This window comes from Pristiophorus japonicus, chromosome 26 (genome assembly GCF_044704955.1).
Source record: "Pristiophorus japonicus isolate sPriJap1 chromosome 26, sPriJap1.hap1, whole genome shotgun sequence".
In the NCBI taxonomy this organism is placed as follows: domain Eukaryota; kingdom Metazoa; phylum Chordata; class Chondrichthyes; family Pristiophoridae; genus Pristiophorus; species Pristiophorus japonicus.
In genome coordinates this window covers 12,443,903-12,471,018 of record NC_092002.1, presented here as the reverse complement: position 1 = coordinate 12,471,018, position 27,116 = coordinate 12,443,903, and the positions used below count along the sequence as shown (strand labels likewise).

The window sequence follows — 27,116 nt, the reverse complement described above, 5'->3', positions numbered from 1 at the left end:
TTCAAGTATAGAGAAGCAGAACTCGGAGTTTGGTCAAACAGGGAGAAACATTCATCCCGGCAAAGTAACCAAATTGGTGGGACTAACGAATTGATACGTTTTTAGACATCTTGTGTATGGCGAACACCTCCTAACTCTCTCAGCTTCTACCACTGTCAATCTCTATGTCAACATTTTCCATTCAATTTTGCTATGTCAACTGTCACAGTGTAATTGAAAGCACTGGCCACTAGGGGGTCCTGTTGAGTGAGTTTCTGAAGTCTCTGTTCCAGCTTAGTTGCTATCTTGTGCGTAAGAGAAAAGACATCTCATTAACGTTTTGGGGAAACATATTCTCAGCATTAACCCTGTCAAGCTCCTTGAGAATTTTGCATGTTTCAATTAAATCACCTCACATTCTTCTAAACTCTAGTTACAGAAGTACAGGTACCTCATTGTGACAGGAAATGGAGCATTGTCTCAACTGGGGACAGAAAGGGCACCCCGGTTCTCCGATGCAGCACTCCAATGGCCTAGTGTACTCAATCTCTCCTCATAGGGCAATCCCCTCATCCCAGGAACCAGTCTAGTAAATCTACGTTGCACTCTCTCTGGGGCAAGTCTGTCTTTCGTTAGGTAAGGAAACCAGAACTTGTACGCAGTTCTCCAGGTGTGGCCTCACCAATGCCCTGTATAATTGTAGCAGAGGGCTCTGGTCAGGCCAATCCTGGAATACTGCTGAAGTGGGACATAGCGTCCTTCAGGAGTTAAAGGGTTAACAATGCAACCTGCACAACAGCACATATGCATAAACCGCAGACCGGCTGTAGCTAAAGTAAATCCCCTGAAATAACGGGGTGTGGTTTGTGAAAGATGAGGTTTGCTAGTTCCAAGAAGCAAGAACAGGGACGTTGAATGTTACGCAAGCTAGGCAGAAAACGTTATGTGACGCGGAAGGAAATGGACCAATCAGTCATTGTGCACGCGGGCTTTAAACTAATCAAATTGTGCCAAAGGATCATGCACGAGGTTGAGCATGAACTTCAAGTGTATAAACAGTTGTTTGAAACTGCGTATCATTGGACAGTGACCTGGTTAGACCCATAGCAGGTCATTTTCCTCCCCGTGCAAAATAAAGACTGCTTGAACTTTCGAACGCAGGCCTGGTGTCGAATGTTTATGTTAAATACTCCACTTCACTGCGTTCATTCTGCTAACTGAGGGACGAGGGAAACATCCAAACATCTGGAGGTGACCCGGAGAAGGCCCCACCAGCTGATCCCAGTGTCAGAGGGCTGAGTTGTGAAGATGGGTTGGCCTCGAGTGGTGGTGTATGGTGTTGGACATCTTGGGGAGCTAAGGGTTAATGGTTGAACTTCTTTGTATCTCGGAGCAACAGGCTTTCCAGGGTGAACAGGACGGCTTTGAGGCTCCATCAGAAGAAAGCCTGGATTGTCTTCTGCTTTTCCTGAGTGTGCAAGGAAATGAAGGATGGTAATGACATCGCCCGTGAGTGATTAAAATATATCTTTGGTAGTTAGAATAATTGTAATTTGTGCCCCTTTGAGTATGCTCACAGGTTTGTAGAGCTGTTGAGTGCACTCTACGCGGGAGTCCTCCCCCTATTTATTGGGGACTTGACCTGGAGGGTGTTGCACTCGGTGCAATCGGTTTTTAAGTTGGTTCATGGGCTCCCAGGCCGTCTGCAATTTTTGTGGGTCTGGAGGAGTCCGTGTTCCATGTTTTTATTGAATGTACGAGGTTGCAGCCCCTATTCCATTATTTGAAGGGGCTGCTCCTCAAATTCTTGTTGCATTTCAGTCCCACACTCCTGATCTTTGGGCACCCTGTGCGGAGGGGAGCGGGCAGGTCGGAGGGCCTCCTCGTAGGACTATTCCTGGGCACAGCCAAGGGGGCCATCAGCCGGTCCAGGCAGCGGGCGGTCGTTCAGCCTGACTGCCTGCCTCTCTTCCACGCCTACATCAGAGCCAGGGTGTCCCTGGAGATGGAGCACGCAGTGTCCACCGGTACGCTCGCGGCCTTCCGCGAGAGGTGGGCACCGGAGGGACTGGAGTGCATCATCACCCCGGCAACCAAATTTTAATTTTGATTACGATTGTTTAAAGTTTAATTTGTTTAATTTGCCGGTTTTAGTGCACCCCTCCTTAGCTGGGGGCACTTGTATAATTTGTGTTTCAGTGCCCTCAAAAAAAACAAAGGGGCACTTGTTTGAAAGTGTTTGATATGTTCCCCCCCTCCCCCCCACCCCGTTTAATGAGGGGCACTTGATTACTGATTGCAACTAAAATAGTTGTAGAGCTGTTGAGTAATTTCATAATTTGTGTTTTTAGTGCCCTCAAAAAAAACAAGGGGGCACGTGATTGTTTGCAACAAAATAGTTGTAGAGCTGTTGAGTGGGAGTGGCTTAGCCAATCACGTGATGTTCACAAGACTCAATAAAACCCCGGCCAGTTGGGTTCGGGGGATCCACAATGAGGCAGGTGGTTGTGAGCCCGGTGGATGAACTGGTAATGTGTAGTGTGATTGTTAAACCTTTGCGAATAAACCAACGCGTTCTTAATAGCAATGTGTTGCTAGGAATTCTTTAGCAAAGAACCCATGAAGCAAATACATTACAGAGACCTCTGAGATGAGAAGTTAAGCTGAAGACCCGTCTGCCCTCTCATGTGGACGTTAAATATCGCACGGCCACTATTTTGAAGAAGAGCAGGGGAGTTATCCCCAGTGTCCTAGGACCAATATTTATCCCTCAATCAACATCACAAAAACAGATTATCTGGGTCATTATCACATTGCTGTGTGTGGGAGCTTGCTGTGCGCAAATTGGTTGCCGCGTTTCCCATATTACAACAGTGACTACTCTCCAAAAGTGCTTCATTGGCTGTAAAGTGCTTTGGGACATCCAGTGATTGTGAAAGGCGCTATATAAATGCAAGTCTTTCTTTCACATCTTGAGGAGCATCTCGAGTCTCGTCGCCGAGAGCGTGCAGAAAGCAAGCGCAGGCAGCGGAAGGAGCGTGCGGCAAACCAGTCCCACCCTCCCCTTCCCTCAACCACTGTCTGTCCCACCTGTGACAGGGACTGTGGTTCTTGTATTGGGCTGTTCAGCCACCAGAGAACTCACTTCAGGAGTGGAAGCAAGACTTCCTCGATTCCGAGGGACTACCTATGATGATGGATATAAATGCAAGTCTTTCTTTCACATCGTCAAGCACAGAGGTGTAGTTAGGGTAATGCGGCCCCTGTGTAATGTGGCATATAGTATGGTTCTGTCAAGCAGTATTTCAGAGTCATAATTCCAGATCATTTCATTAACAAAAGCATAATGCGTGTGGATACTGGAAATCTGAGACAAACACAGGATTGACGCAGACGGAGAGTGTCTGTTGGTTGATCACTGAACACGGCTCGAATTATCCGCTCACTCAATGGAGGAGGCATTCTGTTCCAAACGGCTTGTGCATCAAATTGCCTCAAAGAAACCCAATGGCGTTTTCTCTCTGTCGTACTCTTTTTTCTCTTTCTGAAGCCTGCTGCTGTCCATGTAAATAAAATTTGCCGTTCCCGAGTCGCGGCACTGAAGCAATCCAGGAAGGGTTTGTGGTTGGCGAGGCGGTGATTCTGGTGGCAGCCAGACGGTGGTGTCACAGATTTGGGATGCTCTTGTGTGGGGGTGGGGGCGAATGTCTCGAGGCATTCCCAAGTACTTGGTCAAAGAGGGTTTAAGGAGGCGAGAGAGAGGTGGAGGGGCGGAGAGGTTTAAGGAGGGAGTTCCAGAGCTCAGGACAGTTAAGAAAGAGCGAAAGACTTACATTTATATAGCGCCTTTCACGTCCACCGGATGTCTCAAAGCGCTTTACAGCCAATGAAATACCTTTTGGAGTGCAGTCACTGTTGTAATGTGGGAAACACGGCAGCCAATTTGCGCACAGCAAGCTCCCACACACAGCAATGTGATAATGACCCAGATAATCTGTTTTTGTTATGTTGGTTGAGGGATAAATATTGACCCCAGGACACCGGGGAGAACTCCCCCTGCTCTTCTTCGAAATAGTGCCCTGGGATTTTTTACGTCCACCTGAGAGAGCAGACGGGGCCTCGGTTCAACGTCTCATCTGAAAGACGGCACCTCCGACAGTGCGGCACTCCCTCAGCACTGCACTGGGAGTGTCAGCCTGGATTTTTGTGCTTAAGTTCCTGGAGTGGGACTTGAACCCACAACCTTCTGACTCAGAGGCGAGAGTGCTGCCCACTGAGCCACAGGCTGAAGGCACGGCCGCCCATGGTGGAGCGATTAAAATCGGGGATGCTCAAGAGGCCAGAATTAGAGGAGGGCAGCGATCTCGGGTAGGGGGGGGATATGGGGCTGGAGGTGATTACAAAGATAGGGAGGGGGCGACGCCGTGGAGTGATTTGAAAACAAGGATGAGAATTTTAAAATCGAGGTGTTGCTTAACCAGGTGCCAATGTCAGACAGTGAGCCCATATCTGGAGCTTCATCTACATTAGCAGTGACTGTTCTTCAGTTCATTAGCTATATTCAAAAGGGAGTTAGATGTGACGCTTACGGCTAAAGGGATCAAGGGGAATGGAGAGAAAGCAGGAATGGGGTACTGAAGTTGCAAAAATGATCAGCCAGGATCATATTGAATGGCGGTGCAGGCTCGATGGGCCGAATGGCCTGCTCCTGCACCTATTTTCTATGTTTCTATGTAAACCTATGGAGAGAGCACGCAGTTTAATGTGGTGCAGTTGGCATACAGCCCAGTCACTAAACAGGCCCAAATGTCCCTGTTCTTTCATCAATACTTCATTGAGTGTGATGTTCTATTAATGAATGTCATTCTATGCATGAGCTGACTAAAGCCATCTCTTGCTTAAAGCACGAACGAGCCTCAGCGCGGCTGGTGGCCAAGTGTACGGGGAGGTGGAAGGGAAGATGTCACAAAGACAAAAACAAGCACGTACTGTAAGACTCTGTAGAACACCGAGGGGTGGAAATTGGGCCGCGCTTCCGTTGCGGCATTAATCCAGGCGGGGCGGTACTTTTAGCGCCTTGCAAAAGTTTGCACCTCCCGCCCAGAAATTGGTCAGAATCGGTCCAAGAGCTGACAGGGGCGATAAATCAGCCGTTGCACACCAGAGCTTGGGGGGAGGGCGATAACAAACGTTTGGACAGCATATTTTGCGGGTCCATTGCACGTGCTCGGAACTCTGAGTCAGATCCCGGGAAAAGCTGAGTCTTAAAGGCGCAGCATAGTAACGCACCTGTTAAAGTTTTCAAACTCACTTGTTTTCAAGCCGCACTGTTGTGTCTGTCTGCCGCTGCAAACTGGGAGCTCGCGCACCATGCTGTGTGTAAACGTTGCACTGACTGTGACCTCCGAGGGAAGGGCTTCCTCATCCCTTTAATTAGCCGCCAGCTAACGACTCTGCAAACCTGGACCCACTGTTTATCCAGGCGTTGTTACTGGCGGGCCTTCAGTGAGGCGGTCACACCAAATTTCCCGACCGGTGTGCAAGCGTGGGCATTGCACCAGGACTGACGTCAGGATCGCTGCGATCGTCAGCAGCCGGGCGCTAATGGTTTGTGCCACCAGTGAGCCGCTGCTGAATTTTCAGTCGGGGCGCTAAAAGTTGCACGCCTGGTCAGTAAACTCTTACACTCCCATTAACGCTCCGTCTGGCCACTAACTGAGGCGTCACACAACCAAAAATCAATGTCCCTAAACTTACTCAGGGCAATGAGACTGCTGAGTGAGTGAGTGAGTGAGTGTGTGTGTGAGTGAGTGTGAGAGTAAGTGTGTGAGTGAGCGAGTGTGTGTGTGAGTGAGTGAATGAGTGAGTGTGTGTGAGTGAGTGTGAGAGTGAGTGTGTGAGTGAGCGAGTGTGTGTGAGTGAGTGAATGAGTGAGTGTGAGTGTGTGTGAGTGAGTGTGAGAGTGAGTAAGTGTGTGAGTGAGTGAGCGAATGTGTGTGTGTGTGAGTGAGTGTGTGTGTGTGTGTGTGTGAGTGAGTGTGTGTGTGTGAGAGTGAGTAAGTGTGTGTGAATGAGCAAGTGTGTGAGTGAGTGAGCAAGTGTGTGTGTGTGTGAGTGAGTGAGTGAGGTGTGTGTGTGTGTGTGAGTGAATGAGTGAGTGAATGTGTGTGTGAGTGAGTGAGTGAGTGTGTGTGTGTGAGTGTGAGAGTGAGTAAGTGTGTGAGTGAGTGAGTGTGCGTGCGTGTGTGTGTGAGTGAGTGAGCGAGTGTGTTTGTGTGTGAGTGAGTGAGGTGTGTGAGTGAGTGAGTGAGTGAGTGAGTGAGTGAGTGAGAGTGAGCGAGTGTGTGAGCGAGTGTGTGTGTGAGTGAGTGAGTTTGAGTGAGTGAGTGAGTGAGTGTGTGTGAGTGAGTGTGTGTGAGAGTGAGCGAGTGTGTGAGCGAGTGTGTGTGAGAGTGAGTGAGTTTGAGTGAGTGAGTGAGTGAGTGTGTGTGTGTGTGTGAGTGTGTGTGTGAGTGTGAGTGAGTGTGTGTGAGAGTGAGCGAGTGTGTGTGTGAGTGAGTGAGTTTGAGTGAGTGAGTGTGTGTGAGTGTGTGTGTGTGTGTGAGTGTGAGTGAATGAGTGAGTGAATGTGTGTGTGTGTGAGTGAGTGTGTGTGTTAGTGAGTGAATGAGTGAGTGAATGTGTGTGTGAGTGAGCGAGTGAGTGTGTGAGTGAATGAGTGAGTGAGTGTGTGTAAGTGACTGTGAGTGAGTGAGCGAGCATGTGAGTGAGTGAGTGTGTGTGTGTGTGAGCGAGTGTGTGAGCGAGTGAGCGAGTGTGAATGAGTGAGTGTGTGAGTGAGTGAGTGTGAGTGAGTGAGTGAGTGAATGAGTGAGTGAATGTGTGTGCGTGTGAGTGAGTGTGTGTGAGTGAGTGAATGTGTGTGAGTGAGTGTGTGAGTGAATGAGTGAGTGAGTGTGTGTAAGTGACTGTGAGTGAGTGAGCGAGCATGTGTGTGAGTGAGTGAGTGTGTGTGTATGTGTGAGTGAGTGAGTGAGTGAGTGAGTGAGTCTGTGAATGAGCGAGTGTGTGTATGAGTTTGTGACTGAGTGTGTGTAAATGACTGTGAGTCAGTGAGCGAGTGTGTGTGTAAGTGACTGTGTGTGTGAGTGAGTGAGCGAGTGTATGTGTGAGTGTGAGTGAGTGTGCGTGCGTGTGTGAGAATGTGTGTGTGTGAGTGGGTGTGAGAGTGGGTGTGAGAGTGAGTGTATGAGTGAGTGTGTGAGTGATTGTGAGAGTGAGTGAGTGAGTGAGTGAGTGTGTGTGTGACTGTGTGTGTGTAAGTGACTGCGTGAGTGAGCGAGTGTGTGTGAGTGTGAGCGAGTGAGTGAAAGCGTGAGTGAATGAGTGTGTGAGTGAGTGTGTGTGTGTGTGTGAGAATGAGTGTGTGTCTGGGTGAGCAAGAGTGTGAGCGTGTGTGTAAGTGAGTGTGAGTGTGAGTGAGAGTGTGTATGTGAGAGTATGTGTGTGTGAGTGAGTGAGCATGTATGTGAGCGAGTGTGTGTGAGTGTGAGAATGAATGTGTGAGTGCGTGAGTTGAGTGTGTTTCTGAGTGAGATCAGCTCCCAGGCACAAGCTGGTTAATGGGAGTCTGTCGCCCTCTCCTGGACATTCAGGGAGTTTGTACAAGATGGGGTAAATGGTCAGATGTGTATGTGCACAGACACCGTGTCATCAACGTTCCCCATCTGCGCGGAGTGTCCGCTGGTCCCAGTATGAAATTTTGCGCATAAATATTGAATGGGCCATGCACTCAAAAAAGATTAGGGGTAACATTGCTTGTCACATGTCAGAAACATCTCACAGAGCTTCACACAGAAGGAATTACTTTGAAATCCAGTCACTGTTACATAGACAGACATAGCACGATCCCACAAACTGCAGCAAAACGAATGACTAGTTAATCTGAAATAAAACAAAAATGCTTGAAAAGCTCGGCAGGTCAGGCAGCGTCTGTGAGGCGAGAAACAGCGTTAAGGTTTCAGGTCGGTGACCCTTAGAATCATAGAATGGTTGCAGCACAGGAGGCCATTCGGTCCGTCGAGCCCATGCCGGCTCTCTGCAGGAGCCCCTCAGCCAGTCCCACTCCCCCCCGCCCTTTCCCCGTAGCCCTGCAATTTTTTTCCCTTCAGGTACTTATCCAATTCCCTTTTGAAAGCCGCGATTGAGTCTGACTCTACCACCCTCTCAGGCAGCGCATTCCAGATCCTAACCACTCGCTGCGTAAACACGTTTTCCCTCATGTCGCCTTTGGTTCTTCTGCCAATCGCCTTAAATCCGTGTCCTCCGGTTCTCGACTCTTCCGCCAATGGGAACAGTTTCTCTCGATCTACTCTGTCCAGACCCCTCATGATTTTGAACACCTCGATCAAATCTCCTCTCAACCTTCTCTGCCCTAAGGAATAAGAAAGATCTGAATTTATATAGCACCTATCCCAACCTCCGAACGTCTCAAAGCGCCTTACAGCCAACGAAGTACTTTTGAAGTGTAATTACTGTATGATGTGGCAGTGAATGTGTGCACAGCAAGATCCCACAAACAGCAATGTGACAATGACCAGATAATCTGTTTTAGTGATGTTGATTGAGGGATAAATATTGGCCCCAGGACACCGGGGATAACTCCCCTGCTCCTCTTCGAAATAATGCTATGGGAACTTTTACGTCCACCTGAGAGGGTTTAACGTCTCACCTGAAAGACTAGACTTTAAAGGTACTTCATTGGCTGTGAGGTGCTTTGGGGCATCCTGAAGTTGATAGAAATGATCCTTTTACTGATCTCGACTCCTTTTGGTTTCGTTAATATTATGCTTGTCTTCTGAATTTGGACACACAGCCCGTGCAAAATAATCCACTGCCATTTCACCTCTGCAACCACAGACCTCCTTATTAGAGACTGAAAAAGCATTAAAATACAATTGTGCTGCACAGGAGGCCGCCATTCAGCCCATCGTGCCTGTGCCGGTTCATTGAAAGAACGATCCAATCAGCCCCACGCTCCCACTCTTTCCCCACAGGACTGCAAACTTTTCCTTTTTAGGGATGTATCCAATTGCCGTAACAACTCACTACGTAATTGTATACATAGAGCACCATGTACTGAAAAACACCTGTGTTGTGCCGTGTATAATGAAAGTCTCTGCACTGTTTAGTACCTTGTAAAGAAATGTAAATGTATTCTCATCCGTTCTGTGTACTGCTTTCATCGGCATAGTGCTACATGTAACGTGATTGGTGATCGGTATTGAAATGTATCCTGGAATGTAATGTAAACCTGTTCTCATCTGCTCCATGTAATACCCTTATTTGCACAGTACTACATGTAACGTGATTTACAGATTGTACTGAACTGTACCTTGAAATGAAATGCACGCTAGTGCATTGTATGGAACTGCTGTCAGCATCCGAACGGATTGTATGGAATTGCTGACCGCAATGTACTGAACTATTTTCCAGTGTATTGTGAACATTTTATATGAATAAAGTAGATTTTTGAAAAAAACACACTACGTAAAAAAAATTCTCCTCCTCTCCCCTCTGGTTCTCTGACCAATTAATTACCGCCCCTCCTGCCACTGGAAACAGTTCCTTACTACTTACTGTGCACGGCTCTGGTTCCATATTCTTCTTTAAGCAGTGCCTCGGAGTCGAGGGTGACTTGCTTCCACACTGATGTGGGTTCTCAGGTGACTGATGAGCCCAATGTGGGACCTACAGTCTCTGTCACAGGTGGGGGCAGGCGGTGGTTGGAGGGACGGGTGGGTGGGGTGCTTGGTTTGTCGGGCGCTCCTTCCGCTGTTTGTACTTGGCTTCTGCTTGCTCCCGGAGAAGAGACGCGAGGTGTTCGGTGCCCTCCCGGATGCTTCTCCATATTATAGAAAGGAAATAGAGGCACAAGAGAAAGCGCAAGAAGGATTCACGTGGATGATACCAGAACTGAGAGGATATACTTATCAGGAAAGACTGAACAGGCAGTTTTCTCTAGATAAGGGTTATGGGGTGACCTAATAGAGGTCTTTAAAACTACAGAGTGACTGCTGCCAACGACCAGAAGCGGCAGCTCCAACGAGCACTCTCCCTTTCTGGCTTTTTCTAACGAGACCGCACCTTTCCCGGATTTTTAATTCTTTTTTTTAATGCGCCCGTTCCCTTAACAAACCGGAAGCGCGCATGCGCAGAATGCCCCTACGCTGCTTCCTCGGTCGTTGGCAGCAGTCGCGTCCTTAAAACTATGAAGGGGTTGGATGGGGTAGACGTAGGGAAGATGCTTCCCCTTGTGGGGGGAGGCCAAAACTAGTGGCCCATAAATATAACATAAGAACATAAGAAATAGGAGCAGGAGTCGGCCATACGCCCCCTCGAGCCTGCTCCGCCATTTAATACGATCATGGCTGATCCGATCATGGACTCAGGTCCACTTCCCCGCCCGCTCCCCATAACCCCTTATCTCCTTATCATTTAAGAAACTCTCTATTTCTGTCTTAAATTTATTCAATGTCCCAGCTTCCACAGCTCTCTGGGGCAGAGAATTCCACAGATTTACAACCCTCTGAGAGAAGAAATTTCTCCTCATCTCTGTTTTAAATGGGCGGCCCCTTATTCTAAGATCATGCCCTCTAGTTCTAGTCTCCCCCATCAGTGGAAACATCCTCTCTGCATCCACCTTGTCAAGCCTCCTCATAATCTTACACGTTTCGATAAGATCACCTGAATTCCAATGAGTAGAGGCACTAGTAAATCTAATAGGAAAATCAGGACAAACCTCTTTGCCCAGAGTGATGAGAATGTGGAACTTACTACCACAAAGAAGTGAATGGCACAGATGCATTTAAGAAGAAGCTGGATAAAAACATGAGGATGAAAGGAATAGAAGAATATGATGATAGGGTGAGCTAAAGTAAGGAGGGTGAGCTAAAGTAAGGAGGGACATGTGGAGTATAAACACCAGCACAGACCTGCTGGGCCAAATGGCCTGTTCCTGTCCTGTACATTCAATGTAACGTTATCAAAACCCTTCATAATTTTGAAGACCACTATGAAATCTCAACTTAACTCTTTCAGCTCTAAGGACAACATCCGCAGCTCCAGCCTGCTCTCTCAGGCGGATGTGAAAGATCCCACGACCATTATTTCGAAGAAGAGCAGGGGAGTTCTCCCCGATGTCCTGGCCAATATTTATCCCTCAATCAACAGATTATCTGGTTATTACTGCTGTTGTGTTTCCTATATTACAACATCGCAAGATAAGTCACCAAGAAATCCAATGGGGAATTCAGCAGAAACCTCTTTACCCAGAGAGTGGTGAGAATGTGGAACTCGCTGCCACAGGGAGTGGTTGAAGCGAATAGTATCGATGCATTTACGGGGCAGTTAGATAAGCATATAAGGGAGAAGGGAATAGAGGGTTATGCAGATAGTTAGATGGGGAAGGAGGCTCGAGTGGAGCCGAATGGCCTGTTTCTGTGCCGTATATTCTGTGCCATTCAATGTAAACAGTGACCACATTTCAAAATAGTACTTCATTGGCTGTAAAGCACTTTGGGAGGCCCGGTATATAAATACCAGGTCTTTCTTTCACATAACTGAATTCCCTCATCCCTGGTACTCCTGGCTGGCCTTCCACGTTCTATCCTACATTAACTTGTCATCCAAAACTCGGCTGCCCCGTGTCCTAACTCGCACTAAGTCCCGCTCACCCATCACCCCCTGTGCTCGCTGACCTACATTGGCTCCCGGTTAAGCAACGCCTCGATTTCAAAATTTTCATCCTTGTTTACAAATCCCTCCATGGCCCTCCCTATCTTTGTAACCTGCTCCAGCCCCACAAATTCCCCACCTCCTAGATATCTGCACTCCTCCAAATCTGGCGCCCTGAGAATCCCTGATTATAATCGCTCAATCATTGGTGGCCGTGCCTCCTGTTGCCTAGGCCAGAAGCTGTGGAATTCCCTCCCTAAACCTCTCTTTCCTTGTTTAAGACGCTCCTTAAAACCTACCTCTTTGAACAAGCTTTTGCTCACGTGCCCTAATTTCTCCTTAGGTTTTTGTCACATAACACTCCTGTGAAGCACCTTGGGACGTTTTACTACTTTAAAGGCACTATATAAGTGCAAGTTCTAATTGTTGTTAATCGCCTCTGCACTTTCTAAGGGGCTTAAAAAAAAAGGGAAAAAACTTGCATTTAAATAGCGCCTATCACAATCACCGGACCACAAAGCACTTCACAGCTAATGAAGTACTTTTGGAGTGCAGTCACTGTTGTAATGTGGGAAAAGCAGCAGCCAATTTGCGCACAGCAAGCTCCCACACACAGCAATGTGATAATGACCAGATTATCTGTTTTTAGTGATGTTGATTGAGGGATAAATATTGGCCCCAGGACACCGGGGATAACTCCCCTGCTCTTCTTCAATATAGTGGCCGTGGGATCTTTTACATCCACCTGAGAGAACAGACGGGGCCCCGGTTTAACGTCTCACCCGAAAGACGGCACCTCCGGCAGTGCGGCGCTCCCTCAGCACTGCGCTGGGAGTGTCAGCCTGGATTTATGTCCCTGGAGTGGGACATCTTTCCTAAAGTGTGGCTGGATGAACGAGGGGAGGGGAAGCTCGGGTTTAGGGAGGTGAGGGGGAAGGGGTGACTCAATCAGCCGCTGGGTTTGAGAGACTGACCCCCTGACCCTTGACCCTGCTTCCCATTGGCCCCAGCGCCCGCCAGCCAATGAAGGAGCGCGTTGCTGGGTTGCCCAGGTTATCGGAGGCTGGAGGACGGGCGGCGGGCCGGAGTGAGGGAAGGAGGAGGAGGAGGAGAGCGAGGCGGAGGCGGAGAGAGGCGACCCCAGCCCCCGGCCCCAGTAAGAAACAGATCCCCCACTGGGCCGCGGGAGGCGTCGCCCGGGGCAATCGGCGCCAGCGGAGACCCGCCTCCCTTACCGTCGCTGATTGGCGGAGCCCGCCGGCGGCCGCTCAGGAGCGCGCTCTGATTGGTCGGTCGGTCTGTCAATCACTCGCTCTTTTGGGGTGTGGGGTCTGCTCCAGGATTTCGGAATAAAGAAAGACTTGCATTTATATAGCGCCTTTCACCACCACCGGACGTCCTAAAGCGCTTTATAGCCAATGAAGTACTTTTGGAGTGTAGTCACTGTTGTAATGTGGGAAACGCAGCAGCCAATTTGTGCACAGCAAGATCCCACACACAGCAATGTGATAATGACCCAGATTATCTGTTTTTTGTTATGTTGACTGAGGGATAAATATTGGCCCCAGGACACGGGGGATAACCCCCCTGCTCTTCTTTAAAATAGTGCCATGGGATGTCTGGTGGTCGTGAAAGGCGCTATATAAATGCAAGTCTCCAAGTCTTTTTTCTGAAACACAGGCCAGTTTGTGCTGTGGAGTGAGTTGAAGCCATTTTGATAGAACATAAGAATTAGGAGCAGGAGTCGGCCAAACGGCCCCTCGAGCCTGCTCCGCCATTTAACACGATCGCGGCTGATCTTCAAACTGAAGTCCACTTTCCCACCCGATCCCCAAATCCCTTGATTCCCCTCATGTCCAAAAACCTATTGATCACAGCCTTGAATATACTCAACGATTCAGCATCCACTGTCCTTTGGGTGGTAGAGAATTCAAAAGTTTCACAAGCCTCTTGAGTGGAGAAATTCATCCTCATCTCAGTCCTAAATGGCCGACCTCTTATCCTGAGACTGTGACTCCCTGGTGCTAGACCCTCCTGCCCGGGGAAAGCAATCTCTTAGCATTTGCAGGATTGATGCAGCTGATGGAGAGAGGAGAGTTCCTGCAGTCTGCTGTCTCCGGAATCTATTGGGTGGTGCTGGATGCAGAGAGGATATTTCCACTCATAGGGGAAACTAAAACTAGGGGACATAGTCTCAGAATAAGGGGCCGTCCATTTAAAACTGAGATGAGGAGAAATTTCTTCTCTGAGGGTTGTAAATCTATGGAATTCTCTGCCCCAGGGAGCTGTGGAGGCTGGGTCATTGAATATATTTAAGGGGGAGATAGACAGATTTTTGGGCAATAAGGGAGTCGAGGGTTATGGGGAGCGGACAGGGAAGTGGAGCTGAGTCCGTGATCAGATCAGCCATGATCTTATTGAATGGCGGAGCAGGCTCGAGGGGCCAAATGGCCGACTCCTGCTCCTATTTCTTATGTTCTTATGAAAGGACAGTGTTGTGGCTATCTGACCTTACCCCCCCCCCGCTGCTCTCTTTTAAAGTTTGGAAGCTAACAGGTGGTATTCTGTTGACTTTTTTTCTGGTTTTATCTGTAGTTGTGCGTTACTGGTTTGTTGGGTGCTCCACGTGAAGTCCATCACAGCTTGTTCAGCCAGCAGAATGGCATTAATAGGCGGTGCCGGGGCAATGGGATCGCTCTGCGCGGTGTCGCGCCTAGTTGAGGGCGAGCTGCGCTAAATGACCACTGTTATTTCCGTGCAGGAGGATGGCGGAGCTACACATCATCGGACAGATTGTTGGAGCGAGTGGCTTCCCACAGCACAGCCTGTTCTGTAAGTGGGGACTGCAAACAGGTGAGGCTTTCACTTGGGGTTGTGGGGGAGGAGTGGGGCATGGGTTGCTACGTTTTAGCTGCAGCCTGTGACGTATGCACCTTTGAGTATCCTCACAGGTTTGTAGAGCTGTTGCCAGGGTGTCCTTGGAGATGGAGCACGCGGTGTCCACCGGTACACTTGCGGCCTTCCGTGAGTGGTGGGCGCTGGAGGGACTGGAGTGCATCATCACCCCCGGCAACCAAATTTTAATTTGATTTTATATGTTTTAAAGTTCAATTTGTTTTAATTGCTGGGTTTTAGTGTCCCCCTCCCCTTTTATAGGAGGCACTTGTGTGTGTATATATATATATATATCTGTGATTTTACTGCCCAAAAAAACCCCAAAAAACCCATAAAAATCACCAAAAAAAAACAAAAAAAGGGCACGTGAAAAGTGTTTGGAGTGTCCCCCAGATCGGGGGGCACGATTTAATGTTTATTTTTTGCTTCCCTAAAAGAGTTGTAGAGCTGTTGCCAGGGTGTCCCTGGAGATGGAGCACGCGGTGTCCACCGGTATGCTCGCGGCCTTCCGCGAGAGGTGGGCGCCGGAGGGACTGGAGTGCATCATTTCAACAGGGAACAAAATTTTAATTTGATTTGATTTGTCACGGTTCCCTTTAATGTTCATTAGTTAATTGGTGGATTTTTTGTGCCATTACAAAAGGGGGCTTAAAGGTATATTTAAAATAGAGGGCGCAGTCTGTGAACAGCACAGTCTGTGAACAGCATAGTATAAGCAGAGCAGGTCTCCAGTCCTGGTTTACCCTTGCCACTGGATAAAGGCGTGTGGTGGCTGATGTGCACGCACAGGCATCTTCCACCCCTGGAGTTCAGGACTGGAATATCGGGTGCTCCATTAAAACATCAGTGAACTCAACCCTTTTGGTGTGGAAGCAAGACATCCTCTTTAGAAGGACCGCCTATAATGATGATATTTAAAATAGTTGTAGAGCTGTTGCACCGGAGTGCATCATCAACCCCGGCAACCAAATTTTAATTTGATTTATTCAGTTTTCGAGTTGTTGTGCCCCATTAACAAGGGGGGCTCTTGGTTAATTGTATGACATAAAATAGTTGTAGAGCTGTTGAGTTGTGAGTGGCTTAGCCAGTCACGTGATGTTCACAAGACTCAATAAAACCCCGGCCAGTTGGGTTCGGGGGATCCACAATGAGGCAGGTGGTTGTGAGCTTGGTGGCTGAACTGGTCATGTGTAGTTAAACCTTTGCTAATAAACCAACTAGTTCTTAATAGTAATGTGTTGCTATGAATTCTTAATCAAAGAACCCATGAAGCAAATACATTACACAGCCCTGCTCAGCCTTTCAACAAACAGGATTGGAAGAAAATTACATCCATACTTTCAGTTGTCACACTTTAATGAAGAAAATAAATTTTTGTGTTTCTGTGACACCTGAAGGTAGCAGGCCAGGTAGAAAAGGTGGTTAAGAAGGCATACGGGATACTTGCCTTTATTAGCCGGGGCATTGAATAGAATACAAGAGCAGGGAGGTTATGCTTGAACTATATAAAACACTTGTTAGGCCACAGCTGGAGTACTGCATGCAGGTCTGGTCACATTACAGGAAAGATGTGATTGCACTGGGGAGGGTGCAGAGGAGATTTACGAGGATGTTGCCAGGACTGGAGAATTTTAGCTATGAGGAAAGACTGGATAGGCTGGGGTTGTTTTTCTTTGGAACAGAGGAGACTGAGGGAAGATTTAATTGAGGTGTATAAAATTATGAGGGACTGAGATAGAGTGGATAGGAAGGACCTGTTTCTCTCTGCAGAGGGGTCAGCAACCAGGGGGCATAGATTTAAAGTAACTGGTGGAGGTTTAGAGGGGATTTGAGGAGAACTTTTTTCACCCAGAGGGTGGTGGGGGTCTGGAACTCGCTGCCTGAAAGGGTGGTAGAGGCAGAAACCCTCATCGCATTTAAAAAGAATTTGGATGTGCACTTGAAGTGCCGTAACCTGCAGGGCTACGGACCGAGAGCTGGAAAGTGGGATTAGGCTGGATAGCTCTTTGTCCGCCGGTGCGGACACGACGGGCCGAATGGCCTCCTTCTGAGCTGTAAATGACGGTGCTTCAATGGGACCAACCGTGCTGCTAAGCTCTGCGGCTGAGCAGCAGTCAGGAGGTCCCGCGCAGTCCGCTCACCGGCTTACACACGGGAGAAACCGCGCATGCGCGATAATTTGAACGGTCGTTTTTCATCTAGCAATTCCTGTGCTGACAGCAACAATCTAATTGTTTTTTTTTGCAACAATCTCCTTTCTCCTCCCCGTCCCATGTCCGCAGGATGTGCTTGGAAGCTGCTGTCCGGCTTGAAGGAAGGACAAACGCAAGTGGACAACCCGACAGTCAAGGAGATGACTTACTGGTCACATCCTATTGATGTGCACTATGCAACCAAAGGTCTCCAAGGTAACTACGGCGCGCGCCACCTTTTATCCAGCTGCACGCGCTCTCCTGTTGGTCTAAGTTTCTCTCTAGGGATAGCAGGCATGATAGGCCCCTTCAATTTGTTACTGTCATTTATCAAAGACGCAAAGTATTTCAGTACGTCTTCTGTAAAGACTGGTGAATTCCGGCATTGGCATATGTGTGATGGACCGCAAGATCCTGCAAATCTCCTGGGAGGACAGGCGCACCAACATCAGTGTCCTCGACCAGGCTAACATCCCCAGCATTGAAGCACTGACCACACTCGATCAGCTTCGCTGGGCAGGCCACATAGTACGCATGCCAGATACGAGACTCCCTAAGCAAACGCTTTATGCGGAGCTCCTTCATGGTAAACGAGCCAAAGGTGGGCAGCGGAAACGTTATAAGGACACCCTCAAAGCCTCCCTGGTAAAGTGCGACATTACCACTGACACCTGGGAGATCCTGGCCGCAGACCGCCCGAGGTGGAGAAAGTCCATCCGGGAGGGCGTTGAGCTCTTTGAGGCTCGACGCAAGGAGCATGAAGAGGCCAGGCGCAGGCAGCGGAAGGAGCGCGCGGTAAACCAGCCCTCCCCACCCCTTCCCTCGACGAATGTCTGTCCCACCTATAACAGGGTCTGTGGCTCTCGTATCGGACTGTTCAGCCATCAAAGAACTCACTTTGGGAGTGGAAGCAAGTCCTCGATTCTGAGGGACTGCCTATGATGATGATGATGATGATGGACGGTGTACGGAAATATAACAACTTGCATTTATATAGCGCCTTTAACGTAGTAAAACATTCTGAGGTGCTTCACAGGAGTGTTATCAGACAAAATTTGACACCGAGCCATATAAGGAGAAATTAGGGCTTGGTCAAAGAGGTCGGTTTTAAGGAGTGTCTTGAAGGAGGAGAGAGAGGTAGAGAGGCGGCGAGGTTTAGGGAGGGAATTCCAGAGCTTGGGGCCCAGGCAACTGAAGGCACGGCCACCAATGGCGGAGCGATTAAAATCGGGACTGAGCAAGAGTTCAAAATTGAAGGAGCAATTGGAGTCCAGTAACATAACCGCTGTGCTACCGTAACCCTTAAGGGTTGGTTGTATTGTATTCGATATGTGTGTGAGGTCTGATCCACAGGACTGAAGGTAAAAAAGGCAAATCAAGGCACAATTACTGCAGTGATAAATGAGCTGGTTCTGTGTCAAATAAACCAAGAAGGTGATTGAAATTAATTCACAATGTTTAAGTTGCAAAGTGCATTGATTTCAACGGACTGCTTCAAGATTTAGCCCCCCCGCCCCCTGTTCAGTATTGCTAGTACAGGGAAAGGAGACAGGAACCCAAGCTTTTACAGATATATAAAACGGAAGAGAGTGACTAAAGTAAATGTTGGTCCCTTAGAAGATGAGAAGGGGGATTTAATAATGGGAAATGTGGAAATGGCTGAGGCCTTAAACAATTATTTTGCTTCGGTCTTCACAGTGGAAGACACAAAAACCATGCCAAAAATTGCTGGTCACGGGAATGTGGGAAGGGAGGACCTTGAGATAATCACTATCACTAGGAGGGTAGTGCTGGACAGGCTAATGGGACTCAAGGTAGACAAGTTCCCTGGTCCTGATGAAATGCATCCCAGGGTATTAAAAGAGATGGCGGAAGTTATAGCAGATGCATTCGTTATAATCTACCAAAATTCTTTGGACTCTGGGGAGGTACCATCAGATTGGAAAGCAGCTAATGTAACGCCTCTGTTTAAAAAGGGGGGCAGACAAAAGGCAGGTAACTTATAGGCCAGTTAGTTTAACATCTGTAGTGGGGAAAATGCTTGAAGCTATTATTAAGGAAGAAATAGCGGGACATCTAGATAGGAATAGTGCAGTCAAGCAGACGCAACATGGATTCATGAAGGGGAAATCATGTTTAACTAATTTACTGGAATTCTTTGAGGATATAACGAGCATGGTGGATAGAGGTGTACCGATGGATGTGGTGTATTTAGATTTCCAAAAGGCATTCGATAAGGTGCCACACAAAAGGTTACTGCAGAAGATAAAGGTACGCGGAGTCAGAGGAAATGTATTAGCATGGATCGAGAATTGGCTGGCTAACAGAAAGCAGAGAGTCGGGATAAATGGGTCCTTTTCAGGTTGGAAATCAGTGGTTAGTGGTGTGCCACAGGGATTGGTGCTGGGACCACAACTGTTTACAATATACATAGATGACCTGGAAGAGGGGACAGAGTGTAGTGTAACAAAATTTGCAGATGACACAAAGATTAGTGGGAAAGCGGGTTGTGTAGAGGACACAGAGAGGCTGCAAAGAGATTTAGATAGATTAAGCGAATGGGCTAAGGTTTGGCAGATGGAATACAATGTCAGAAAATGTGAGATCATCCATCTTGGGGGAAAAAAACAGTAAAAGGGAATATTATTTGAATGGGGAGAAATTACAACATGCTGCGGTGCAGAGGGACCTGGGGGTCCTTGTGCATGAATCCCAAAAAGTTAGTTTGCAGGTACAGCAGGTAATCAGGAAGGCGAATGGAATGTTGGCCTTCATTGCGAGAGGGATGGAGTACAAAAGCAGGGAGGTCCTGCTGCAACTGTACAGGGTATTGGTGAGGCCGCACCTGGAGTACTGCGTGCAGTTTTGGTCACCTTACTTAAGGAAGGATATACTAGCTTTGGAGGGGATACAGAGACGATTCACTAGGCTGATTCCAGAGATGAGGGGGTTACCTTATGATGATAGATTGAGTAGACTGGGTCTTTACTCGGAGCTCAGAAGGATGAGGGGTGATCTTATAGAAACATTTAAAATAATGAAAGGGATAGACAAGATAGAGGCAGAGAGGTTATTTCCACTGGTCGGGGAGACTAGAACTAGGGGGCATAGCCTCAAAATACGGGGGAGCCAATTTAAAACTGAGTTGAGAAGGAATTTCTTCTCCCAGAGGGTTGTGAATCTGTGGAATTCTCTGCCCAAGGAAGCAGTTGAGGCTAGCTCATTGAATTTATTCAAATCACAGATAGATAGATTTTTAACCAATAAGGGAATTAAGGGTTATGGGGAGCGGGCGGGTAAGTGGAGCTGAGTCCACGGCCAGATCAGCCATGATCTTGTTGAATGGTGGAGCAGGCTCGAGGGGCTAGATGGCCTACTCCTGGTCCTAATTCTTATGTTCTTATGCTATGTACTATTTCGAAGAAGAGCAGGGGAGTTATCCCCGGTGTCCTGGGGCCAATATGTATCCCTCAAATCAACATAACAAAAAGAAATGATCTGGTCATTATCGCATTGTTGTTTGTGGGAGCTTGCTGTGCGCACATTGGCTGCCGAGTTTCCCACATTACAACAGTGAGGCCGCTTTTGTACATTTATGGATATCGCCTCGTGTTGAAAGCTGATAGATGAAATGTCTGTGTTCAGTGTGGCATTCCGTGAAAGCCATGCAATTTGATCGCCTTTTGTACATGTCCAGATGTACTTCATTGCCTGTAAAGCGCTTTGAGACGTCCGGAGGTCTTGAAAGGCGCTATATAAATGCAAGTCTTTCTTTCTGCTGCAGGCTGGCCCAAGCTCTTCCTGCAGGTCTGGCACCAGGACTCCTTCGGCAGGAACGAGCTGTATGGCTACGGCTTCTGCCACGTGCCCAGCAGCCCGGGCTCCCACGAGCTGCACTGCGTCACCTGGCGGCCCCTGGGCACCTGGCAGGAGCAGCTGTGCCACGCGTTTGTGGGCGGCGGGCCCCAGCTCAAGCACAGCGACCTGATCTACACCGGGGCCGACCGCTACCGGCTCCACACCGTGGCCATGGGCAAGGTGCACCTGCAGCTCAGCATCATCCTCCGCAACTTCGACCGCTACGGGGTCGAGTACTGAAACGCCGGCGAGGCCTCGTCGCAGGCGGAGCGGCCCTCCGCACTTTCTCCTGCTCGCATCCGGTTTCATCCGAGGTGGTCGTTTCTTTTTATCCGAGCGCTTGTCTGCTTGCCGCAGATTCCAGTCCTTGCCAGCAGGGCCGGATTAAGGGCGTGTTGGGCCTGGAGCAAACTGATCCCGACCGGGCCTCTAGTTATGTCTGCTCATGTTCATTACATTACATGTATGGTTTGAGCATGAAAACACAGGCCAGTATATTCAACAATGAAATTCTGCATCAAGTACAGCTTGCACTTCTCTGGTCCGGCACCCTCGGGACCTGACCGGTGCCGAAACAAAGAGAATTTTCCAAACCACGGGGGGTGGGGGGGTGGTCAGTGCTGGAATGAGGGAGGAGAGGCGGGGAATGTTGCTGATTGGTCATTTCTCTGTCTGTCTCGGGTCTGACGCCTCTTCATTGCACTGTCAAGTCCCACGATTCCACAGTGAGGAAGCAGAGTGAGATACTGAGTGGCGCAGGAGCGCTTAACAGTGAGCCCCAAACCCAGGCCCAGGAAAGTGGCAGTTCGGCAAACTAATGACGAACCACGGATGTTTCCGCACCAGAGAGTCCCGGACTAGAGAGGTTCAACCTGTCGGTATATATTCTGGTTCTGGTAACGTTATAAAACTAGATTCCTATACATATATATATACATATATATATATATATATATATATATACATATATATATAGTCTTGTTTTTCCTCTCATTGTCTATTCTACTCAGTCTATTTGGGAGGCCTTATATATTTTTTTCCCCACATTTATTCGTGGTTAATCTGCCCGTCTACCAGGGCTGTATGGCGTCTGTTCTCATCATGGCCGGCAACAATTCGGTGCGATCACCCGCATGCGTTACCCAGCCACGTGGGCTGGGCCGCTGGTTGTTAACCCGTCCTGATGGTTTCCACGGTAACATTGCATTGGTGCGCTTAGCACTTTTAATATATGTGCAGCGATAGTGTCATCTAAATGCCGTGAATCTGTCTGAGCGATGCTTTTGCTCGAATCAGTGCCCATGGAATTCTACCCCAGTGAGAGTCAGTGTGTGTGGGACCCGTACCCCAGTGAGAGTCAGTGTGTGTGGGACCCGTACCCCAGTGAGAGTCAGTGTGTGTGGGACCCGTACCCCAGTGAGAGTCAGTGTGTGTGGGACCCGTACCCCAGTGAGAGTCAGTGTGTGTGGGACCCGTACCCCAATGAGAGTCAGTGTGTGTGGGACCCGTACCCCAGTGAGAGTCAGTGTGTGTGGAACTACCCCAGTGAGAGTCAGTGTGTGTGGGACCCGTACCCCAGTGAGAGTGGAACTACCCCAGTGAGTCAGTGTGTGTGGAACTGTACCCCAGTGAGAGTCAGTGTGTGTGGGACTCGTACCCCAGTGAGAGTCAGTGTGTGTGGGACTCGTACCCCAGTGAGAGTCAGTGTGTGTGGGACTCGTACCCCAGTGAGAGTCAGTGTGTGTGGGACTCGTACCCCAGTGAGAGTCAGTGTGTGTGGAACTATACTCCAGTGAGAGTCAGTGTGTGTGGAACTGTACCCCAGTGAGAGTCAGTGTGTGTGGAACTATACTCCAGTGAGAGTCAGTGTGTGTGGGACCCGTACCCCAGTGAGAGTCAGTGTGTGTGGGACTCGTACCCCAGTGAGAGTCAGTGTGTGTGGAACTATACTCCAGTGAGAGTCAGTGTGTGTGGAACTATACTCCAGTGAGAGTCAGTGTGTGTGGAACTGTACCCCAGTGAGAGTCAGTGTGTGTGGAACTATACTCCAGTGAGAGTCAGTGTGTGTGGAACTATACTCCAGTGAGAGTCAGTGTGTGTGGGACCCGTACCCCAGTGAGAGTCAGTGTGTGTGGAACTATACTCCAGTGAGAGTCAGTGTGTGTGGGACCCGTACCCCAGTGAGAGTCAGTGTGTGTGGGACCCGTACCCCAGTGAGAGTCAGTGTGTGTGGGACTGTACCCCAGTGAGAGTCAGTGTGTGTGGAACTATACTCCAGTGAGAGTCAGTGTGTGTGGAACTATACTCCAGTGAGAGTCAGTGTGTGTGGAACTGTACCCCAGTGAGAGTCAGTGTGTGTGGAACTATACTCCAGTGAGAGTCAGTGTGTGTGGGACCCGTACCCCAGTGAGAGTCAGTGTGTGTGGGACTCGTACCCCAGTGAGAGTCAGTGTGTGTGGGACTCGTACCCCAGTGAGAGTCAGTGTGTGTGGGACTCGTACCCCAGTGAGAGTCAGTGTGTGTGGGACTCGTACCCCAGTGAGAGTCAGTGTGTGTGGGACTCGTACCCCAGTGAGAGTCAGTGTGTGTGGAACTATACTCCAGTGAGAGTCAGTGTGTGTGGAACTGTACCCCAGTGAGAGTCAGTGTGTGTGGAACTATACTCCAGTGAGAGTCAGTGTGTGTGGGACCCGTACCCCAGTGAGAGTCAGTGTGTGTGGGACTCGTACCCCAGTGAGAGTCAGTGTGTGTGGAACTATACTCCAGTGAGAGTCAGTGTGTGTGGAACTATACTCCAGTGAGAGTCAGTGTGTGTGGAACTGTACCCCAGTGAGAGTCAGTGTGTGTGGAACTATACTCCAGTGAGAGTCAGTGTGTGTGGAACTATACCCCAGTGAGAGTCAGTGTGTGTGGGACCCGTACCCCAGTGAGAGTCAGTGTGTGTGGAACTATACTCCAGTGAGAGTCAGTGTGTGTGGGACTGTACCCCAGTGAGAGTCAGTGTGTGTGGGACCCGTACCCCAGTGAGAGTCAGTGTGTGTGGGACTGTACCCCAGTGAGAGTCAGTGTGTGTGGGACTGTACCCCAGTGAGAGTCAGTGTGTGTGGAACTATACTCCAGTGAGAGTCAGTGTGTGTGGAACTATACTCCAGTGAGAGTCAGTGTGTGTGGAACTGTACCCCAGTGAGAGTCAGTGTGTGTGGAACTATACTCCAGTGAGAGTCAGTGTGTGTGGAACTATACTCCAGTGAGAGTCAGTGTGTGTGGGACCCGTACCCCAGTGAGAGTCAGTGTGTGTGGGACCCGTACCCCAGTGAGAGTCAGTGTGTGTGGGACTGTACCCCAGTGAGAGTCAGTGTGTGTGGGACTGTACCCCAGTGAGAGTCAGTGTGTGTGGGACCTGTACCCCAGTGAGAGTCAGTGTGTGTGGAACTGTACCCCAGTGAGAGTCAGTGTGAGTGGGACCTGTACCCCAGTGAGAGTCAGTGTGTGTGGAACTGTACCCCAGTGAGAGTCAGTGTGTGTGGGACCCGTACCCCAGTGAGAGTCAGTGTGTGTGGGACCCGTACCCCAGTGAGAGTCAGTGTGTGTGGGACTGTACCCCAGTGAGAGTCAGTGTGTGTGGGACTGTACCCCAGTGAGAGTCAGTGTGTGTGGGACCTGTACCCCAGTGAGAGTCAGTGTGTGTGGAACTGTACCCCAGTGAGAGTCAGTGTGAGTGGGACCTGTACCCCAGTGAGAGTCAGTGTGTGTGGAACTGTACCCCAGTGAGAGTCAGTGTGTGTGGGACCCGTACCCCAGTGAGAGTCAGTGTGTGTGTGGGACTGACTGCAATGTAAATATAAATTGGGTGAGTTGTAAAATGGGCTGCCGACTTGTTATCACCCAATTAACGCTATGGCACAAAACCAAGACCTACCTTCCAGGTGTAAATTAGAAAATTCACCAATTATGTTAGAATATCTGATCATTTGTGAAGTCTGTCTCGGCTGCACTGATTTAATATTTGCAGCGATCAAGTTCTCGCTCCCTGTCTGTGCTTTGTTCTCTATTCCATCTCTCACACTCCTATCTGCCCTGTGATCTCGATTATATCCAACACAACTGTGCACAATGCTATGGAAGTGTTTGTGAACAGAAATATGTTATTCCATGTGGATTGCTTTTTTAATGTTAATTTTGCAATGAGCATTGTACATAACTGAATCAATAAATACAGAGTCATTTCAAAAATATCTTGTTTTGTTTTTATTTTAAAGAACAGTTTTCTCTGGTGGTTAAACACAGCTCAGACTGATGGGTCGAAAGTCTCACACTGCTCGTACTAGAAGTAAACCCTTCCAGGAAATTTGACAATGTTCCTAATTCCAGGTCTGTAGCACAAACTAACTTGGACTCTGCCCCCGCTACCTCCCTCACTCCCTGAAAAGGAAAAATATTGTGTAGAGGGGGCTTTACTCTGTATCTAACCCGTGCTGTACCTGCCCTGGGAGTGTTTGATGGGACAGTGTAGAGGGAGATTTACTCTGTATCTAACCCGTGCTGTACCTGCCCTGGGAGTGTTTGATGGGACAGTGTAGAGGGAGCGTTACTCTATATCTAACCCCGTGCTGTACCTGCCCTGGGAGTGTTTGATGGGACAGTGTAGAGGGAGATTTACTCTGTATCTAACCCCGTGCTGTACCTGCCCCTGGTACAGCACAGGTTAGATACATGCTCATAATAAAATTCTCATCCTTGTGGCCAAATTCCTCCATGGCCTCACTCCATCTCTATCTCTGTAACCTCCTCCAGCCCTACAACCCTCTGAGATCACCATGCTCCTCCAATTCTGACCTCTTGTGCATTCCTGATTTCTATCGCTCTACCTTGGCATCCGTGCCTTCAGCTGCCTTGGCTCGAAGCTCTGGAATTCCCTCCTGTTGGATTACTTTCTTCTTTTTCGTTTCTTTACTTTAAACACCAGATTACACACACACTCTCAGCCGCAGTGCATAAGAGCATAAGAATTCGGAGCAGGAGTCGGCCATTCGGCCCCTCGAGCCTGCTCCGCCATTCAATAAGATCATGGCTGATCTGATCCTGGCCTCAACTCCACTTTCCTGCCTGAGACACACACGGGCCATACAGTACCAGACAGGAATCAAATGTTTTCTTTTATCCAGTGTAGGTGTACATGTACAAAAGCTGACACTTCATGAAGCCTGAATTTTCAAATGAATCAGGGAAGGCTTGAATGAGATTGTGTGGTCACAACAGGGGAATGGTACTAATCAGAACACCACCGCAGGTCGGGTCTATAAATAGAGCTGGAGCGCCGGGCCCTAGAACATCGTGGGCGGAGGTGCGGCAAATGAGGGTACGGGGCCCAGAAGAGGCGAGGGCCCAGGGGCAGCACGGGCCCAGCCCACACTGTGCGATATGTGCGCGCACTAGGTCCGTGCAGCAGAGCAGGTCTCCAGTATTCCTGGTTAACCCTTGCCACTGGACCAAGACCTAGCTCTGTCAAGCCCGTGTGGTGGCTGGTGTGCAACGGCCACCCCACGTTAAAAAAATCCACCACACGCACAGGCATCTTCCACCCCCTCAACTGGAGTTCAGGACTGGAATAGCGGGCCCTTCACTGAAACATCTGTGAACTTGTGTGGAAGCAAGTCATCCTCGTTCGAGGGACTGCCTATGAGTGGTACAAAGTATTTTTAGTGGTTGAGGGAGAAGTGAGGCAGACGAGGCTTCAGCTTAAGTTACATCTGTAAAACAAGGGCCTGGAAATTCCACGTTGCTAAAAACCTAGGTGTCACGTGGGCCATGTTAATGGCCGCCGGAACTGATGACACTGACATTAACCTTAGCCCTGCACTAAACTTACCGCGCAAGGCTGTCCTGGTGGCGTTAGTCCCGGCAGGAGGCCCCAATGTAGCACGGCCCTGGCGTCATTGCAGCAAGAACAGCCTGCTCTTAAAGCAAGGCTGTCATTTCAAAAAGCAGTCGGTCACTTAAAGGGGAACCGCCTTCTGAAATGAAGTAAGTTAATATCATGTGAAAACAGCAGTTTTTAAGCCCTTACAGCTCAATTGCCTCCTGAAAAAAAAAATAACATTCAAAACAATTCCGAAATTGGAGTCTTCCGTTCTTATTCTGAATTCCTTTCCGCACTTAAAAAGAAAATGGCAGAAGTACTTCAACGCTAACACAAATGGCTCAGCCAGCCAGGGAGGGTGCATCCATCATCATCATCGGTGGTCCCTTGAACGAGGATGACTTGCTTCCACAAGTTCACAGCTGTTTCAATGAAGGACCCGATGTTCCAGTCCTGAATTCCAATAGAGGAGGTGGAAGATGCCTGTGCGTGGATTTTTTTAACGTGTGGTGACCGTTGCACATCAGCCACCACACGGGGCTTGACAGAGCTAGGCCTTTATCCAGTGGCAAGGGTTAACCAGGACGACTGGAGAC

General features: G+C 48.9%; 1 protein-coding gene across 5 annotated transcripts; it reads left to right on the top strand.

Moving 5' to 3' along the window:
• The first annotated feature begins 1,430 nt into the window (after positions 1-1,430).
• b9d2 (B9 domain containing 2) lies at positions 1,431-21,709 on the top strand. 5 transcript variants are annotated; one of them, XM_070867830.1, is made up of 4 exons: positions 1,431-1,488; positions 14,477-14,568; positions 16,893-17,018; positions 20,587-21,709. In XM_070867830.1, exons 2-4 carry the CDS (start codon positions 14,481-14,483, stop codon positions 20,898-20,900), a joined length of 528 nt encoding a protein of 175 aa, XP_070723931.1. In that variant the 5' UTR covers positions 1,431-1,488; positions 14,477-14,480; the 3' UTR covers positions 20,901-21,709. The 5 variants fall into 5 exon arrangements, with proteins under 5 accessions (XP_070723931.1, XP_070723926.1, XP_070723929.1 ...); XM_070867825.1 differs by lacking the exon at positions 1,431-1,488 and adding an exon at positions 12,752-12,871; XM_070867828.1 differs by lacking the exon at positions 1,431-1,488 and adding an exon at positions 12,879-13,003.
• The last annotated feature ends 5,407 nt before the right edge of the window (positions 21,710-27,116 follow it).